The 17,939-nt window shown below is 40.3% G+C and overlaps 1 protein-coding gene across 1 annotated transcript; it reads left to right on the top strand.

The window, feature by feature from the left end:
* Positions 1 to 11,293: 11,293 nt before the first annotated feature.
* tmem130 (transmembrane protein 130) lies at positions 11,294 to 17,137 on the top strand. Its single transcript, XM_021581427.3, has 8 exons — positions 11,294 to 11,876; positions 11,978 to 12,066; positions 12,158 to 12,326; positions 12,613 to 12,758; positions 12,905 to 12,986; positions 13,161 to 13,363; positions 14,599 to 14,711; positions 15,273 to 17,137. The coding sequence occupies exons 1-8, from the start codon at positions 11,869 to 11,871 to the stop codon at positions 15,441 to 15,443; spliced, it is 981 nt and encodes a 326-aa protein (XP_021437102.3). The 5' UTR covers positions 11,294 to 11,868; the 3' UTR covers positions 15,444 to 17,137.
* Positions 17,138 to 17,939: the final 802 nt, after the last annotated feature.

Raw genomic sequence — 17,939 nt, 5'->3', positions numbered from 1 at the left:
TAGACAAGATTCAATAGATGGTATAAAATACAGTATATACATGGGATGAGTAGTGCAAGATATGTAAACATCATTATTAAAGTGGCATTAGTAAAGTGACTAGTGATCCGTTGTTAGAGTGGCCAATGATTTCAGGTCTGTATGTAGGCAGCAGCCTCTGTGTTAGTGATGGCTGGATGTTTAACTATAATCTGATGGCCTTGAGATAGAAGCTATTTTTCAGTCTCTTGATCCCAGCTTTGATGCACCTGTACTGAACTCACCTTCTGGATGATAGCGGGGTGAACAGGCAGTGGCTCAGGTGGTTGATGTCCTTGATTATCTTTTTGGGCTTCCTGTGACATCAGGTGCTGTGGGTGTCATGGAGGGCAGGTAGTTTGCTCCCGGTGATGTGTTGTGCAGACCGCACCAAACTCTGGAGACCCATTCGGTTGTGGGCCGTGCAGTTTCCATAACAGGCGGTGATACAGCCTGATAGGATGCTCTCGATTGTGCATCTGTAGCTCATATTAGGTCCTATACTTTATTTAAATTTGTATTTAACTAGGGAAGTCAGTTACAAACAAATTCTTATTTACAATGACAGCCTACCCCGGTCAAGCCTGGATGACACTGGCTCAACCCTATGGGACTCCCAATCACATCCGGATGTGATACATACTGGATTCAAACCAGGGACTGTAGTGACACCTCTTGCATTGAGATGCTGTGTCTTAGACCACTGCGCCACTCGGGAGCCCCTATACACTTGACAATGGGCATCAAATGTAGTCTTGCTCACTATAATCTGAAAATGAACCATAACTCTGAAAAACATGTACTAATTCATCTCTAGAGTGACGTAGATGTTCACAGAAGCGATGAATGTCGTCGTTCACAGGGGACCAGTCCTGTTTCTCTGTGTTTGGCTCCATCTTGTGGCCATATTCAATACTTGAGCTCATAAGTGAGATGCAAGCGTCATAACTAGCTGACGTCAAACAAGGGTCTTGCTAATCAATATAATTATATACTGCACTAGATAGAACATGGCTGACTTCATAAGCTTGAATTTTTATATCATATAGGCCAGTCCTATGTACAGTACTAAGGTGTACAGTAAAAGCTTCAAGTTCCTCTGTGTACACATCTTAAAGGACCTATCATGGTCCAAACATACAAACACAGTCATGAAGAGGGCACGACAAAGCCTCTTCCCCCTCAGGAGGCTGACTGAAAAGATTTGGCATGGGCCCTCAGCTCCTCAAAACGTTCTACATCACCCCATGGTATGGCAACTGCTCAGCATCCAACCACAAGGCCCACAGAGGGTAGTGCGTACGGCCCAGTTCATCACTGGGGCCAAGTTCCCTGCCATCCAGGACCTCTATACCCAGGGTTGGGTAGGTTACTTTCTAAATGTAATCAATTACAGTTACTAGTTACCTGTCCAAAATTGTAATCAGTAACATAACTTTTGGATTGCCCAAACTCAGTATGGTAATAGATAACTTTCCCTTAAGCGGCATTAGATAAAGACAAAAATGTATGTTACCAATTGAACCACATCCATTACAGGATAAATCAATGTTAAAGTTTACATAGCTGGCCATATATGGATGTTACAGTTTACTTTATGGGTTGGTTAAGTAAGCTTCTTCTAACCGATCACTTTCTACTACATATAATAATAATACCATTAAATTATATCTTTACATTAAAAACCAAAGTCTATCAGAATTCCAGTCATTCCAATAAATGTTATACCCCTTGATCTAAAAGAATAGGACTTGGAAATATGGAAGTATAGATTAGGCAAATTGTTTTACCTGAGTATAACCCCAAAACTAAGGACTTATTATTATGATTTTGTTGTCATGGAGGACTGATTGGACTCATTGATTTGAGTTGAAAAATAAATGCTGCGCTTGTGCTTTGAGCTCTACTGAAAAGTACTATTTACATGTGAAAAATGAATGCCATATGCTTGCTGCATTTGCTATAGGCTTATTGTTTAACTTTTTTTTCGTGACACTCACTTACTGACACATATCTTGATGATATGCAGCTGTTTAAAGGGCAAATCAAATCCAATTGTTTTTGTCACATGCGCCGAATACAACATTCACCTTACAGTGAAATGCTTACTTACAAGCCCTAAACCAACAATTCAGTTTTAATAAAAAATGATTAAATATAGAAATATAACAAATAATTAAGGAGCAACAATAAAATAACAGTAGCAAGACTATGTACAGGGGGTTCCAGTACCGAGTCAATGTGCTGGTTAGTCGAGGTAATTGAGGTAATATGTACATGTAAGTAGAGGTAAAGTGGCTATGCATAGATAATAAACAGAGAGTAGTAGCAGCGTGGGGGAGGGGTGGGGACAATGCAAATAGTCCGGGTAGCCACTTGATCAACTATTCAAGAGTCTTATGGCTTGGGGATAGATGCTGTTAAGAAGCCTTTTTCACCTAGACTTGGCGCTACGGTACCGCTTGACCTGCGGTAGCAGAGAGAACAGTCTATGTCTAGGGTGGCTGGAGACCTTGGCAATTTTTTGGGCCGTCCTCTGACACTGCCTGGTATAGAGGTCCTGGATGGCAGGAAGCTTGGCCCCAGTGATGTACTGGGCCTAACGCACTACCCTCTGTAGTGCCTGGCGGTTGGAGGCCGAGCAGTTGCCACACCAGGCGGTGATGCAACCAGGATGCTCTCGATGGTACAGCTGTAGAACGTTTTGAGTATCTGAGGACCCATGCTAAATCTTTTCAGTCTCCTGAGGGGGAATAGGCTTTGTCATGGCTTCTTCACGACTGACTTGGTGTGTTTGGATCATGATAGTATGTTGGTGATGTGGACACCAAAGAACTTGAAACTCTCAACCTGCTCCACTACAGCCCCGTCAATGAGAATGGGGGCGTGCCTGGTCCTCATTTTTCTGTAGTCCACAATCATCTCCTTAGTCTTGATCACGTTGAGGGAGAGGTTGTTGTCCTTGCACCACATGGTCAGGTTTCTGACCTCCTCCCTATAGTCTCATCATTGTCAGTGATCAGGCCTACCACTGTTGTGTCGTCAGCAAACTTAATGATGATGTTGGAGTCGTGCTTGGCCATGCAGTTAAGGGTGAATAGGGAGTACAGGAGGGACTGAGCGCACACCCCTTAGGGGCCTGTCATGCCAAATAGTGTCTCCCTATACGTCACAATGGGATTGGATAAACTATTAGCGTTTGTTGCTATATCAACAGTGTGGTGACCTAATGATTTGAATTTTGGATATCATTGCAGCTTAAATGAAGTTCTTTTCATCATTGCTATTCAAACAAGGCTGATTTTTGCAACAGTTTAGCTGTTTTAACAAGTTTGGTTTAGCTAATAAAATGAAAACATTAATTCTAACTACTTTGTGGTACCTTGTTAACATTACAACATGAAATCCATGTCTTAAATGTTTTGCTATGTTTCGGAAATGGCAAAGAAAACGTGTAATCTGCTTGACACATTAAAGTTACTTAACTTACAGATCACAAAGTCAGTTAATTTCCACTCCATTTATATGCAAATCCCTTTGATTCGTACGCTGGCTTGTCTGGCTGTCATGTTTTTATATTACCTGCCCTTCCCTTGTCTACACTGACATAACATCATTTCAGTCGTCCTCTATTATGTTTCATGTTGTTCTATCTCGCACGGCTCATTGGTACACCCTTGTGGTTGAATATATATGGATCTATTGTTGGTCCTAGGATACAACAATGAATAATGTGGAACAAATAAATACCACCAAAAGATACCTTACAACTTACAATAATAAACATCTTATGAAACACCTGTGAAAACCAACCTGGCAATATTTAAGATTTTAATACATAAACATTTTGGTATAATGTCATCAATTTATTTTCACAGATTATTATTTTTGTGCACTCACATGGCAAACAGACTTAAATACTTATTTCTGGTATGTGGAATAAAGAAGTAGGTGCTGTGTGGTTGGGAGGTTCTGCCTGTCACTTGTTCTCAACAGGCAGTCTCTGGAAGGGGGACTTGAAGAGGGAGACTGCAATGCTCAGGCACTCTTTGTTCTGAGTGTTTGCAGTGCTAGTGTTTTCAGTTATTCTGTGTTTCTCACATATTATATGACCAGTATGATATGGCTAGCAAACTTTATTAGCAGACAATGACATCATGACAATAACAGTAGCTTTAAATGATATAATGACACGGAGGAGGGGATGGGATGAGTGGGCAGATTGTTGGGCAATCAGAAGTCACTAGATGAAGAATTTCATCTGGAGGGAGAGGAGAGAAAGAGTTAAAGGATGAAGAGGCCCTCAACCTTTAATGAAGGCCCTCAACCCCCTACTCTATCTTTGTAGTGTTTGACCTGATGGGACTTGGATAGGTGTAGCAATATGGTGATGACTCAACCCTCAACAGGTTATTAAGGTTATTTACAATAACATACAATAAGATGCAATGTGGTAAAATACCTACCATCTTGAGGTGGGGAGCTGGGCAAGCAGTGAAAACGGGTTAGGAAAACATCAGACAAAACAGATGACGGACTATGGACAGACAAATTCACGCACATTGACGACATGAGACAAACAGATGCATGAAAATGCTTGCAACATCTCCAGCCCTGGACTGGAAATGGTGCCAGGTAACCAGCCTGAAAACAAGAGGAAATATGTTTTCTCATGGATTTCTGATGGTATCGTGCCATGGAGGGTTCCTCATCTCTGCAGAGAGCAATAGCAAACAGCTCACACAATCTGTGCCCCCTTTCTACTTCTGGACTGCTGGCCACTCCACAGTCAAAGAGGTCCCTGGAAAAGATGAGAGGTGAGTTGTGAGAGAAACTCTGGGGTGGTGTCATGACCACTAGAGTCATACACCTTAACAGTGCCTACCTGGCAGCGGAGATAACTTACCGTGACCCAGTGGTTAGCCTTGAGACTGACTATCTGGATAAACCCCTGTGCCAGTGTTGGTACTGCTGACAGCATGGCGATGCCGCCCACCGCGAGGAGGCCTCCCACTTCTGGATGCTGCACCTGCAAAAGTGCTTGAGCTTGAGCATGATCAATTGTAAAATTGTCTAACCAGGTGTGTGACGGAAGAATGACCCCGCGAAGGTCCTCCATCCGGCCACAGAGAGCAGCTGGCCTTACCTGCCCCTGTTGGACACTAGTGATGAGAACCTCACTAGTGTCTTCTAGTCCAGTGACTGGCCTTACCTGACCCTGTTCCTCCAGTCTGACGCAAGCCACCTTTGAGAACATTTGATGGATTAGATATGTACTTTTCAATAGTTTTTTAAGTACTGTATATCCTACCTCAAACTGGTCCCCTTCTGACTCAAGAGCACAGAGAATCAGACTGATCCTGGCTCTGGTGGATGGGATACCTCCTGGGTGGTTTGGACAGTTGACGGTCCTAAAGTCATTAGGAGAGGTAAATTGAAGAGGTACATTTTTATGAGCTCAGCATAACTAGCATTTCTTGCTTTCGCAAATGTCAACCAAAGCTTAACATACTTTGACTCATGGGCTTCACCGAAGTGTGGGCGTCAGGGCTTTCAGTGGTCAACCGTCCAACTGCTCCAACTGGAGAAGATTGTTGGCTTCCACCGAGGTAACCCTTATGAAGACATAAAGAGAAAAATGTCAGTGTTAGGAAAACTAAAACTAGCTTCAGGTTATTTTATGTGCAAATTCAAATAGTTATTATCTGAGATGTTTTATATTTACCTTAACGGATGATGACCCCAGCTATAATAATTATTTACACGGATTAATTTGATTGATCAGAGTTTACTTATAGCTAGATACCTCAATGTGACAGACATATAACTAAATGTATAGCTAGTGACATGTAGATGACCAACTAACTTCAGCTAGATGAAAAATTGTTGTTAAATGGTTGCACATAAATCCTTCCAGTTATCTAACAGTAACAGTAATAGAAATGTATTTGGGCTGTGAGGTATACGTATTTTATAATATACCGGTATTGATGCAGGGATAGGTTTTTTTTTTATTTATTTGACCTTCTATACCGGTATTTGAATGTTTGGTTTGTTAAATGTTATAAGCCATGTGTACTGTAAATTTGAATGGTTTACTTCACTAATTGAGTCATCTCTCCGCATTCTCGCCGTGCCACTTTCCACACAGACCTAGCCACGCCCCCTGTTACTCAAGGAGCGCATTTGATGTTCCTCAACCGCTAGACATTTGCGTTCAGTCTGCATGGTCAATGCAGCACATGCAACAATGTTGACGACAACAATGCTGTTTTCACTTTGCTTCTTAATATAAATCAACTAGCGTTCTATAATGACACTATTAGTTTGTGTTTCTTACATCAGCAAAAAGCTAGTTTGTCTTTTCTTAGCAAGTTGCCCTAAATCTTGTGAGACGCTAATTGTTAACCACTAATAGACAGCTAATAAACGTACTGAGTAAGAGCAAACATAGCTAGCTAATACAGCCTGATAATACCAGTGATGGTGTAGACCTAAATCAGTATGTTGTTTGTCCGACAGTATCTTCTAAAACAAAGAGGATTATGCAAAACAAGAATATGTTAGCTACATGAAGTAGCTAAGAGAAAACATGCAATGTAGCCAACGCTTATCAACACGTTAGTACCTACCCTGTCACAATAACACCTCCCTGGCATTTTAATTTGTTGTCATCTCAAACAACACTGTATTCAAAGTGCCCACTATTATATTCTAACTATATAATTAGAATAGTCATTCTATTTCCAAGATTCCAACAGTTTTGCTATAATTCGCAAGTCAAATTGCATTTGCAACATTTGGTTAAAAATAAGTCCTAGATTATTTGCCTATATCATGCAGCCCTACGTGGCTGTGTGGAAATTCTCAATTGAGCAGTGGTGTAAAGTACTTCAGTAAAAATACTTTCAAGTACTACTTAAGTCATTTTTTTTGGTATCTGTACTTTGTTTTACTATTTTTTTAATTTTTGACAACTTTTACCTCACTACTGTCCTAAAGAAAATACTGTACTTTTTACTCCATACATTTTCCTTGACACCTAAAAGCACCCGTTACATTTTGAGTGCTTAGCAGGACAGGAAAAAGGTCCAATTCACGCACTTGTCAAAAGAACATCCCTGGTCATCTACTGCCTGAGGATCAGTGTGGCAGATGTGTTGTTACCTACCCTTACCACCTGGTTACGGCCTGTCAGAAAGTTCAGGATTTAGTTGCAGAAGGAGGTGTTTAATCCCCGGGTCCTTAGTTTAGTGATGAGCTTTGATGGCACTGTGGTGTTGAACGCTGAGCTGTAGTCAATGAATAGCATTCTCACGTAGGTGTTCCTTTTGTCCAGGTGGGAAAAGGCATTGTGGAGTGCAATAGAGGTTGCATCATCTGTGGATCTGTTGTGGCGGTATGCAAATTGTAGTGGGTCTAGAGTTTCTGGGATAATGGTGTTGATATGAGCCTTTAAAAGCACTTCACGGCTACAGATGTGAGTGCTACGTAGTCACAGGCAGGTTATCTTGGTGTTTTTGGGCACAGGGACTATGGTGGTCTGCTTGAAACATGTTGGTATTACAGACTCGGTCAGGGAGAGGTTGAAAATGTCAGTGAAGACACTTACCAGTTGGTCAGCGCATGCTCGGAGTACACGTCCTGGTAATCTATCTGGCTCTGTGGCCTTGTGAATGTTGACCTGTTTAAAGGTCTTACATCGGCTATGGAGAGCGTGATCACACAGTTGTCCGGAACAGCTGATACTCTCATGCATGCTTCAGTGTTGCCTGCCCCGAAGCGAGCATAGAAGTTATTTAGCCTGTCTGGTAGGCTTGTGTCACTGGGCAGCTCGCGGCTGTGATTCACAATAACAAAACGGTTGTCCCGTCTCTGTTTTTGGTAAAAAGCTGAGGGATGGGCCTGGAGAAATGTATCCACTCTCAGATTAATAGACAGAGCTATGGATGCAAGGACTGACCAAAATGATTGTTTTAACCATGTTATGAGGCTATACAGTGTTTGTTTACATTTTCAATGTTTACAAACACCGGAGAAATCAAGCATATTTTGGGACCTCATGGAGTGTGACAGTTGAAGTAAGTTTAGAGGCATTTATATTTTTCAAGAATCAGTGGATATATACGTATATATACACACACTACTGTTCAAAAGTTTGGGGTCATTCAGAAATGTCCTTGTTTTTGAAAGAAAATCATTTTTTTTGTCCATTAAAATGACATCAAATTGATCAGAAATACAGTGTAGACATTTTAATGTTATACATGACTATTGTAGCTGGAAATGATTTTTTATGGAATATCTATGTACATTATCTGTCACTCCCTGACCTTAGAGAGCCTTTTTATGTCTCTATTTGGTTTGGTCAGGGTGTGATTTGGGTGGGCATTCTATGTTCTGTTTTCTAGGTTTGTGTATTTCTATGTTTTGGCCGGGTATGGTTCTCAATCAGGGACAGCTGTCTATTGTTGTCTCTGATTGGGAATCATACTTAGGCAGCCTTTTTCCCTGTTGTGATTGTGGGAAGTTGTCTTTGTTAGGGGTACGATAGCCCTTGTAAGCGTCATGGGCGTTTTTGTTATTTCTTGTTTTGTTGGTGACATTTTAACAAATAACAGAACATTTACGCTCACCACGCTGCACCTTGGTCTCATTCTGACGACGGCTGTGACATTATCAGCAACCATCACTCCTGTGTTCCAATGACATGTTGTGTTAGCTAATCAAAGATTATTATTATTATTATTATTATTTATTTTAAAAGGCTAATTGAGTATTTTAAAATCCTTTTGCAATTATGTTAGCACAGCTGAAAACTGTTCTGATTAAAGAAGCAATAAATCTGGCCTTCTTTAGACAAGCTGAGTATCTGGAGCATCAGCATTTGTGCACTCGATTACAGGCTCAAAATGGTCAGAAACAAAGAACTTTCTTCTGATACTCGTCAGTCTATTCTTGTTCTGAGAAATGATGGCTATTCCATGTGAGAAATTTCCAAGAAACTGAAGATCTTGAAAAACGTACATACAAGATCACCCAGTCTCTGACCAAAAGGCACCTGAACAACTTCTACCCCCAAGCCATGAAACTGCTGAACAATTAATCAAACGACAACCCAGACAATTTACATTGAACCCCTTTATCATTTATTTATTTATCTTAATTTAAAGTTAAGTTAATAAACAGCCAAGTTAATAAACAGATCACTGACCATTTAGAATCCCACCGTACCTTCTCCGCTGTGCAATCAGGTTTGCGAGCTGGTCACGGGTGCACCTCAGCCATTCTCAAGGTACTAAACGATATCATAACCGCCATCGATAAAAGACAGTACTGTGCAGCCATCTTCATCGACCTGGCCAAGGCTTTCGACTCTGTCAGTCACTGTATTCTTATTGGCAGACTCAACAGCCTTGGTTTCTCAAATGACTGCTTTGCCTGGTTCATCAACTACTTCTCAGACAGAGTTCAGTGTGTCAAATTGGAGGGCCTGCTGTACGGACCTCTGGCAGTCTCTATGGGGGTACCACAGGGTCCAATTCCCGGGCCGACTCTTTTTCTCTGTATATATCAACGATGTCGCTCTTGCTGCGGGTGATTCACTAATCCACCTCTACGCAGACGACACCATTTTGTATACATCTGGCCCTTCTTTGGACACTGTGTTAACAAACCTCATAACAAGCTTCAATGCCATACAACAGTCCTGCCATGGCCTCCAACTGCTCTTAAAAGCTAGAAAAACTAAATGCATGTTTTTCAACCGTTCGCTGCCCCTACCCGCCGCCCGACTAGCATCACTACTCTGGACGGTTCTGACTTAGAATATGTGGAAACCTACAAATACCTAGGTGTCTGGCTAGACTGTAAAATCTCCTTCCAGACTCATTTGAAACATCTCCAATCCCAAATTAAATCTCGAATCGTCTTCCTATTTCGCAACAAATCCTCCTTCTCTCACGCCGCCAAACATACCCTCGTAAAACTGACTATCCTACCGATCCTCGACTTCGGCGATGTCATTTACAAAATAGCCTCCAACATTCTACTCAGCAAACTGTATGCAGTCTATCACAGTGCCATCCGTTTTGTCACCAAGGCCCCATATACCACCCACCACTGCAACCTGTATTCTCTAGTCGGCTGGCCCTTGCTACATATTCATCGCCAGACCCACTGGCTCCAGGTCATCTATAAGTCTTTGCTAGGTAAAGCTCTGCCATATCTCAGCTCACTGGTCACGATAACAACACCCAACCGTAGCACACGCTCCAGCAGGTATATCTCACTGGTCATTCCCAAAGCCAACACCTCCTTTGGCAGCTTTTCCTTACAGTTCTCTACTGCCAATGACTGGAGAGAATTTCAGAAATCGCTGAAGATAGAGATTTATATTTCCCTCACTAACTTTAAACATCAGCTATCTGAGCAGCTAACCGGTCGCTACAGCTGTACACAGCCCATCTGAAAGTAGCCAATCCAATCTACCTACCTCATCCCCATATTGTTTTATTTACTTTTCTGCTCTTTTGCACGCCAGTATTTCTACTTGTACATCATCTGCACATCTATCACTCCAGTGTTAATTTGCTAAATTGTAATTACTTCGCTACTATGGCTTATTTATTGCCTTACCTCCTCCTCCTCATTTGAACACACTGTATATAGAATTATTTTTTTTTTCTATTGTGTTATTGACTGTATGTTTGTTTATTCCATATGTAACTCTGTGTTGTTGTTTGTGTCGCACTGCTTTGCTTTATCTTGGCAAGGTCACAGTTGTAAATGAGAACTTGTTCTCAACTAGCCTACCTGGTTAAATATAGGTGAAATAAAAAATATAAAAAATAAATGGTTTTGCACTGACTCTATGCACACTCACTAGACTCTACCCACACTCACACACATACTACACTGACACTCCAACACACACACTTTACATAGCTGCTGCTACTCTGTTTATCATTTATCCTGATTGCCTAGTCAATTTTACCTCTGCCCACATGTATTACCTCAATTACCTCAACTACTTGTACCCTTGTACATTGACTCGATACAGCTACTCCTTGTATATAGCTTTGTTATTATTTTTGATTGTGTTACTATTTCCTTTTTATTCAGCAAATATTTGTCTTACTTTTTAACTCTGCATTGTTGGGAATGGGCTCATGATTAAGCATTTCACTGTAAAGCCTACACATGTTCTATTCTGCGCATGTGACCCATAAAATGTGATTTGCTCGGTAAATAGGAGGAACAAATAGCCATTCCTAAGACGTGTCCTGCACATTTTTGATGTGGGTCATAAAGTCAATGAGGAATGTCAAGTGTCCTCCCGAGTGGCGCAATGGTCTAAAGCACTGCATCTCAATGCTTGAGGCGTTACTACAGACCCCCTGGTTCGAATACAGAGTGTATCACCGGCTGGGAGTCTCATAGGGTGGCGCACAATTGGCCGAGAGTCGTAATTTTGTATGAGAACGTGTTCTTAACTGATTTTCCGAGTTAAATATAGGTAAAAAAATGTTTTTTAAATACCTCCACTATCAACAGCGACTTCCAACACGTTAACGTTTGAGTCATTTAGCAGACGCTTTTATCCAGAGCGACGTACAATAGTGAGACACAACAGCTTTTTGTATTCTGACACATACGGCTAAAACGCATGGACAGGATTTCAAGCTATTACGTATATCTGGGAAACATAAAGGGCATGAACAATTTGCTAGCACCGGCTGACGAGGCATCTACTATCGGTTGGCCATCTGAAGACTGTCCCCATTTCTCAATTTCTTAGTCCTGAAGAATCCTACACCATTTTTCTCTTCTGTGAGCGGACAAGCGCAAATGTATCGGTAAATATGATGTGTTGTATGTGTAATATTTGGGCAAAAAAGCAGAATTTCATTACAGTAAATGTAGCTTAATTTTGTGAACTTCTGGTTTATGATTTCAGAAATATAATTGCGTTGGTCGTCATGTCACTTCCACTGATTCTGAGCCCCCAAGTTTTGGGGCTCGCGACAGACGGTTTGAGCAATCATCGTAAATTTACTTTTACGCATAACATTGTTTTAATACAATACGTTTTAACAAAATGTATAGTAAACTCATGTTGTTTACATTTTTTATTCAGAAAATATTGCAGGGAAGCTCAGCTTCATTCAGAGGGAAGGAAATGTGACTTATCTGCGGGACAAGGAGCTGGCCACGGAAGTTCCAACCGAGACAAAGTTTGAACTGTTCGATCCAAGGAACACTTTACGCACTGCCAGATTCACCTATACCTGGGACTTCGGCAACGGGTAGGCATATGTGGACTTGCCTGTTTATCATCGAATGTATGTTTTGTAGTTTAGGCTATATATTTAAATATTATGTGGTTGTTATTTATTTATTTATTCGATGTTGTGTGATGCTGTTTTTTACTGTAAGGATTACTGTTGTTTCTGTTGTCTTGTCAGTGTTGAATGTATTCCATCAGGGACCACGTTAGAAACAAGTGGAAATGCTTTAACCTGTTATCCCTGGGTTGTCCTCAATGAATAATTTTGCTCAATAAATCATCAATCAATATTCTGGTTTTGTAAGAGAGGTGCTGAAGGGATCGGAGCCGTCTGTGCACTATAATTACTCATCCCCTGGAAACTACACTCTGCGGCTGAGAGTTGGGGCCCAAGTGAACAAAACCTCTACTCCACTAACTGGAGTATACACCATGGACGTTACAGTTTTGGGTAGGTAGACAGAATACACATCATTGTTGTTCATAATTATCTGGTTTGAAATAGTAGAGTTTTTAAATATCACATTAGGTTTACCATACAGTAAGTGACACCACAACATCAATGTAGGTGTATTGCACATCTCTGCTATTTTCCAGACGCCATCAGAAATATTGAGTTGAGCCCTTTGAGTTTCCAGGTTTCCAGAAACAACAGTCTGGTTGTTCATGTGGATGGAAGGTGGGTACAATTTCTCAGTAGGCCACACAATTAACACACACATCATACTAAACATGTATAACACATCAAATAATCAGCTCATTTATTCTCTCTCTCCGCTCTCTGTTTCCTAGTCTTCCAATGTAGATGTGTTGTATTTATTCTCATCATCTCTCTCTCTCGCTCTCTCTCTAGTCCTCCCATGTGGGTCTGTTGGAGGTTCCTACAGAACTGTGTATCAGCAACCCCTACAGGCTGTCACCTGACCATGCTGTATGAGAACACCATGACACTGAACCACACCTTCACAGCTTTAGGAGTCCACTGTCTGGACATCAGCGCCCGCAACGACATCAGCAAACTGCAGACCTCCTACAACATCGTTGTGAGGAGAGATCGTAAGTCTGGTGTTATCATGTGGTCTGTGGAGATTTGGTCCACATTAGTCACGCTAGGCAGAAGTTACAGGATAGTACAGTACAGTTCACACTTTGTCCTCTCACTTTTTTGGGAAGGCCCAAAAAATTGTCAAAGACTCCACCCAAGTCATACGGTAGACTTTTCTCTCTGCTACCACACGGCAAGCGATACCGGAGCGCGAAGTCTAGGACCAAAAGGAAGCTTCTACCCCCAAGCCATAAGACCGCTGAACAATTAATCAAATGGCCACCCGGACTATTTACATTGACCCTCCCACCTCCCTTTATTTTTACACTGCTGCTACTCGCTGTTTATTATCTATGTATAGTCACTTTACCCCTACCTACATGTACAAAATAACTCGTACACATTGACTCGCTACCGGTACACCCTGTATATGGCCTCGAAATTGTTATTTTTATTGTGTTAATTGTAATTTTTATTTGACTATTTTTATTTTATTTAGTAAATATTATTTTAGCTCTTTATTGAACTGCATTGTTGGATAAGGGCTTGTAAGTAAGCATTTCACAGTAAGGTCTACGACCTGTTGTATCCGGAGCATGTGACAAAAACAATTTGATTTGATTTGAATACAGTATAAATTGTTTGATATAGTACAAATGATCCATCTATTAGTACAGTGTCCCTCAGCAGTTCTGGTGGTACAAGAGGTTTTGATGAGAATTTACCTCTTTGGATTTCATGGTTCTTCCTGTAATCTTCAGCTGAACCGAGTGATAGTGTGTTCAGAGAAATGAAAAGACGTCAGTGGGACAGTGAGCAGGGTTGAGGAATGCAGCTAAGGAGTTCTGGAGGAGAGCAATTTAACAGCAGGACCCACACCCCATACTGCATTTGTCTCCTGTGGTGAATTGATTTGTGCTGGATGGCATCGTTACAGAGGAGTTTCAGGAAGCTTGTGACCTCATTTTAATGCATAACAAATAGATTGTTTGAAACCAGAAGACTAAAAGAATGATGATGGTTTGTGTAAATAGGAACATGATTCAATGGTGCACAAAGTTAAGACAAGAGGAGACATGCTAATAATCATGTATGCATATACTCAGGAGTATGACAGTTACTAATCGGGAGTTAATTGTAAAAAGAAAATCAATTCTGCTTGCAGAACGTCTGACCAGTGTTCAAGCTTGTCTAACTGCATCACGTAATACTGTAGAAAAACAATTCTCTCTTTGTCTTCTTATAGCCCCCATTAACCTGCTCTTCACGCTGACATGTACTGGGATCATCTTGGCAATACTCGCCTTCATCACTGTTATAGCCTGTCGCACTAAGAATGGACACAACAACAAACCACAGGTAGGAGACTGACAGAGGGACTTGTTGAATGTTAGGCCCTGTTTCAGTACTTATCCCAAAGAAAGGAAGCTATTCTACAATATGTCCACATGAGGGTGATATATACCTAACAAATTGACTAACGATCAACTCCAAAACTTGTTCGTAGCAGTAAAAAGCGCTGTTAAGCGGTGTTGTAGTACTTGAGTACAGGACTCAGTTTTGGTTCAGACTCGACTCACAATTCTCATGACTCGTGACATGACTCGGACTCCACCAGCAGCAATGACAGATAACTGTATTATCTAATCAGCCTTACAAACGTGAAACATTGTAATGAAATGTAGCTTAGCAAATGGTTGGACTGCAGCTTTTAGCACTACCAAAAGACTCAGACTTGGATTCAGACTCGGACTCAAGGTTTACTGAACTCTACATCACTGCTGTCAAGTGATGGGGGTTTGCACAGTGTATTTGTTCTTGTTCAATATGAAACTACTAATAAATATTCAGACATAGTAGCCCTACAAACTCCAAAAAAGACTTGTGTGTCAGTGTAAATATGTATTTTTTATTTGACAGATGTCTAAGTCCAGTAACGCCACTTACTCCAGTATGAACATGGAACTGCAGCCACAGCAGGACCTCCCTGATATCAGTAGTGATCTCTATGTGTCCAGGCCAAAGAAGGACGAGGTCCAACCCCTTCTACAGCACGGGACCAGATCTGTCGCCAAATCCTACCGCAACTAGTCTTCATTTATACACTTTGATTTGAGCTTTGTGTTGGACTGATTCAAGACAAATGTTAATAGTTTGCTAACAATGTATAGTTTGAGATGAATATATGGCACCAGTAACATTGAACTATAAATTGTCATTGATGTAATACCGATGTAGATTACATTCCCCTGTCTGTGTGGACTTTATACTTACACTATTTTGTCTCTGATGATCTCATCCTCAGACCCAGCCAAAAGCCTGACCTCAAAAACTAAATATTCATACAAGGGGTTTTAGAGGATTGGATCCTCTATGATAATAGATGACAGCTGCCAGTAACCCTGTAGGGAAGTGTCCTAATGTGTATTATTACTCAGTGATTTATATATACGCTAGATGACTGATCAGTGGTGCTGTGTTGAATCCACCATGCCTCCATTTTGGCACTCCCCCTCCATTGTATAAACATTTTGGGAAGCTATAGAAATGCATTTATTCATGTCTACATTCATTTTTGCCACATTCATTCTATTACAGACACCTTATCGCATACATTTAAATTAAATTTCATTACTAATGTTACTATCCCCACTAAAACAAAAAAATACTTAAATACATGTAATTTTGTCCCTGAAACATTGAATTGAAATACTGTAGAGTTCCATTCATTCCTATGGAGGACTGCTCCTACTGGGGAGTGCCAAAATGCAGACCGACGGCTTCAAAGCCTCTCAATGGCAAAGAGATAGCATAAGCAATCCAGTTTTATATATACATTGCTGGTATTACCTAACCATACTGGCTGTCACCACAGATGGTCCATTATATTGACCAGATACTCCATTGGCCACTCTAAGAATTAAAAGAATGTCTTCAAAAATGTAAGGCAGATTGGAGAAAAAGAGATCGGGTAAGACCATTCTAGCCAATGAGAGAGCAGATACACGTGTGATAACAGGCAGAACCAATGAGAGAGCAGATACACGTGTGATAACAGGCAGAACTCTGATATAAGGGGCTTTTTATGTCACATCCTACTAATATCAGTACAGTCATAACAACCTAAGCATTACAAAACCCCTATTAGATCAAATAAGCCACACGTTGAAAATAAGCCATTACATTTTTGGTAATCACTCTTTGACCTCCATACAAAAAAACTGTCTTGATGAGAGGAAAAAAACAACAACAAACCGCTAACAAACATCTATAGAACATTTTAATTTAATTTACAAAATGTTTTTATGGAATCCCAAGAAAGTCAATAATGAAAGTAAAAATAAATCAAGCGTCATTGTCAGCAAGAAGTCTTGTTATATTTACAATGTTTTACACTGGTTTTTGTCCCCCAAAATGTATGTATTTGTTGGGTAATCGACATCTGTCGCCATTATTTCAACATATTGATCTTGCTGTTCATGACTGTAACCTACTTGCTGCTCACGACTGTACCAAAGGTATTATGTATCTGAATGGTATCTTACAATACAATCTAACTTGAGTTGTAGGCCTACTTCATGTTACGCACCCACAATCATTAAATAATATAAATGGTTATTTTGTGTAATTTTCTGTTTGATATATATTTTTCTATTTTTACCACTTCATGGTATAATGTACCCCAATTGAACAATGCAGAGACAGGATCGAATATTAGTCAAAGTGAATGTTCGCAGTGGTGTAAAGTACTTATGTAAAAATACTTTAAAGTACTACCTAAGTTGATTATTTGTACTTTACTATTTATATTTTTGACAGCATTTACTTCACTACAATGTACCTTTTACTCAGTACATTTTCTCTGACACCCAAAAGTACTCGTTACATTTGGAATAGTCTGCAGGACAGGAAAATTGTGCAATTCATGTACTTCGGGTACTAGGGGGTAACTAGCCCCCCCCCCCCCCCCCTAAGAACAATGTATAATTGCTGACACAAAAAAAGCTATGTTTGGATGAAAATTGGATTGTGGATGAATGTCATGCTTAGGCGAATAAACTATCCAGGGAAATAAATGGCTATAGTTTATACTTTTTAAGTTACCCCCCCCAGTTATTTCATGAGATATTGTTTTTAGAAAAGTGGAGCATTTAAAAAAGGTAACTCCCCCGGTAGAATATTATGGCATAGGGTTTCACACAATTGTGTTCAAATCCATTTAATCCGTTTCATTTAGAAATTCTTTAGCAAGTCATACTTAAAAGCTAAGTCTAGTAGTCTTATTTTAATGATTTAAATCAAATATTGGGGGAAATGGTGTTGCACATGTCACCATTAATAGGGGCACTATGAGGAGATTTGATTTAAAGTCCCTCTTTTTAACTCACCTGCACATGAATTAACTAAATTAATTAACTAAATATGAATTTGAATCCCAGCAGTCTTTGAAATTACATTCAGGAGCAAAAGGTTTTCAATAGTTGTTTTCAATTCATAAAATACATTTTTAATTGGAATATAATATTGGAATGGATAATAAATAATAACATCAAAGAACATTGGAAATAACATTTAATAAAAATATCG

The sequence above is a fragment of the Oncorhynchus mykiss genome, chromosome 23, assembly GCF_057628025.1.
Source record: "Oncorhynchus mykiss isolate SJ-2025 chromosome 23, ASM5762802v1, whole genome shotgun sequence".
Lineage (NCBI taxonomy): Eukaryota > Metazoa > Chordata > Actinopteri > Salmoniformes > Salmonidae > Oncorhynchus > Oncorhynchus mykiss.
Note: the sequence above shows the minus strand (reverse complement) of the source record. Positions and strands in the feature narration are given on the sequence as shown.

Coding starts and splice junctions, on each gene's coding strand:
- tmem130 (XM_021581427.3), top strand. Junction 12,327..12,612: donor ACCTGGGACTTCGGCAACGG/GTAGGCATATGT, acceptor TGGTTTTGTAAG/AGAGGTGCTGAAGGGATCGG. Junction 12,759..12,904: donor CATGGACGTTACAGTTTTGG/GTAGGTAGACAG, acceptor GCTATTTTCCAG/ACGCCATCAGAAATATTGAG.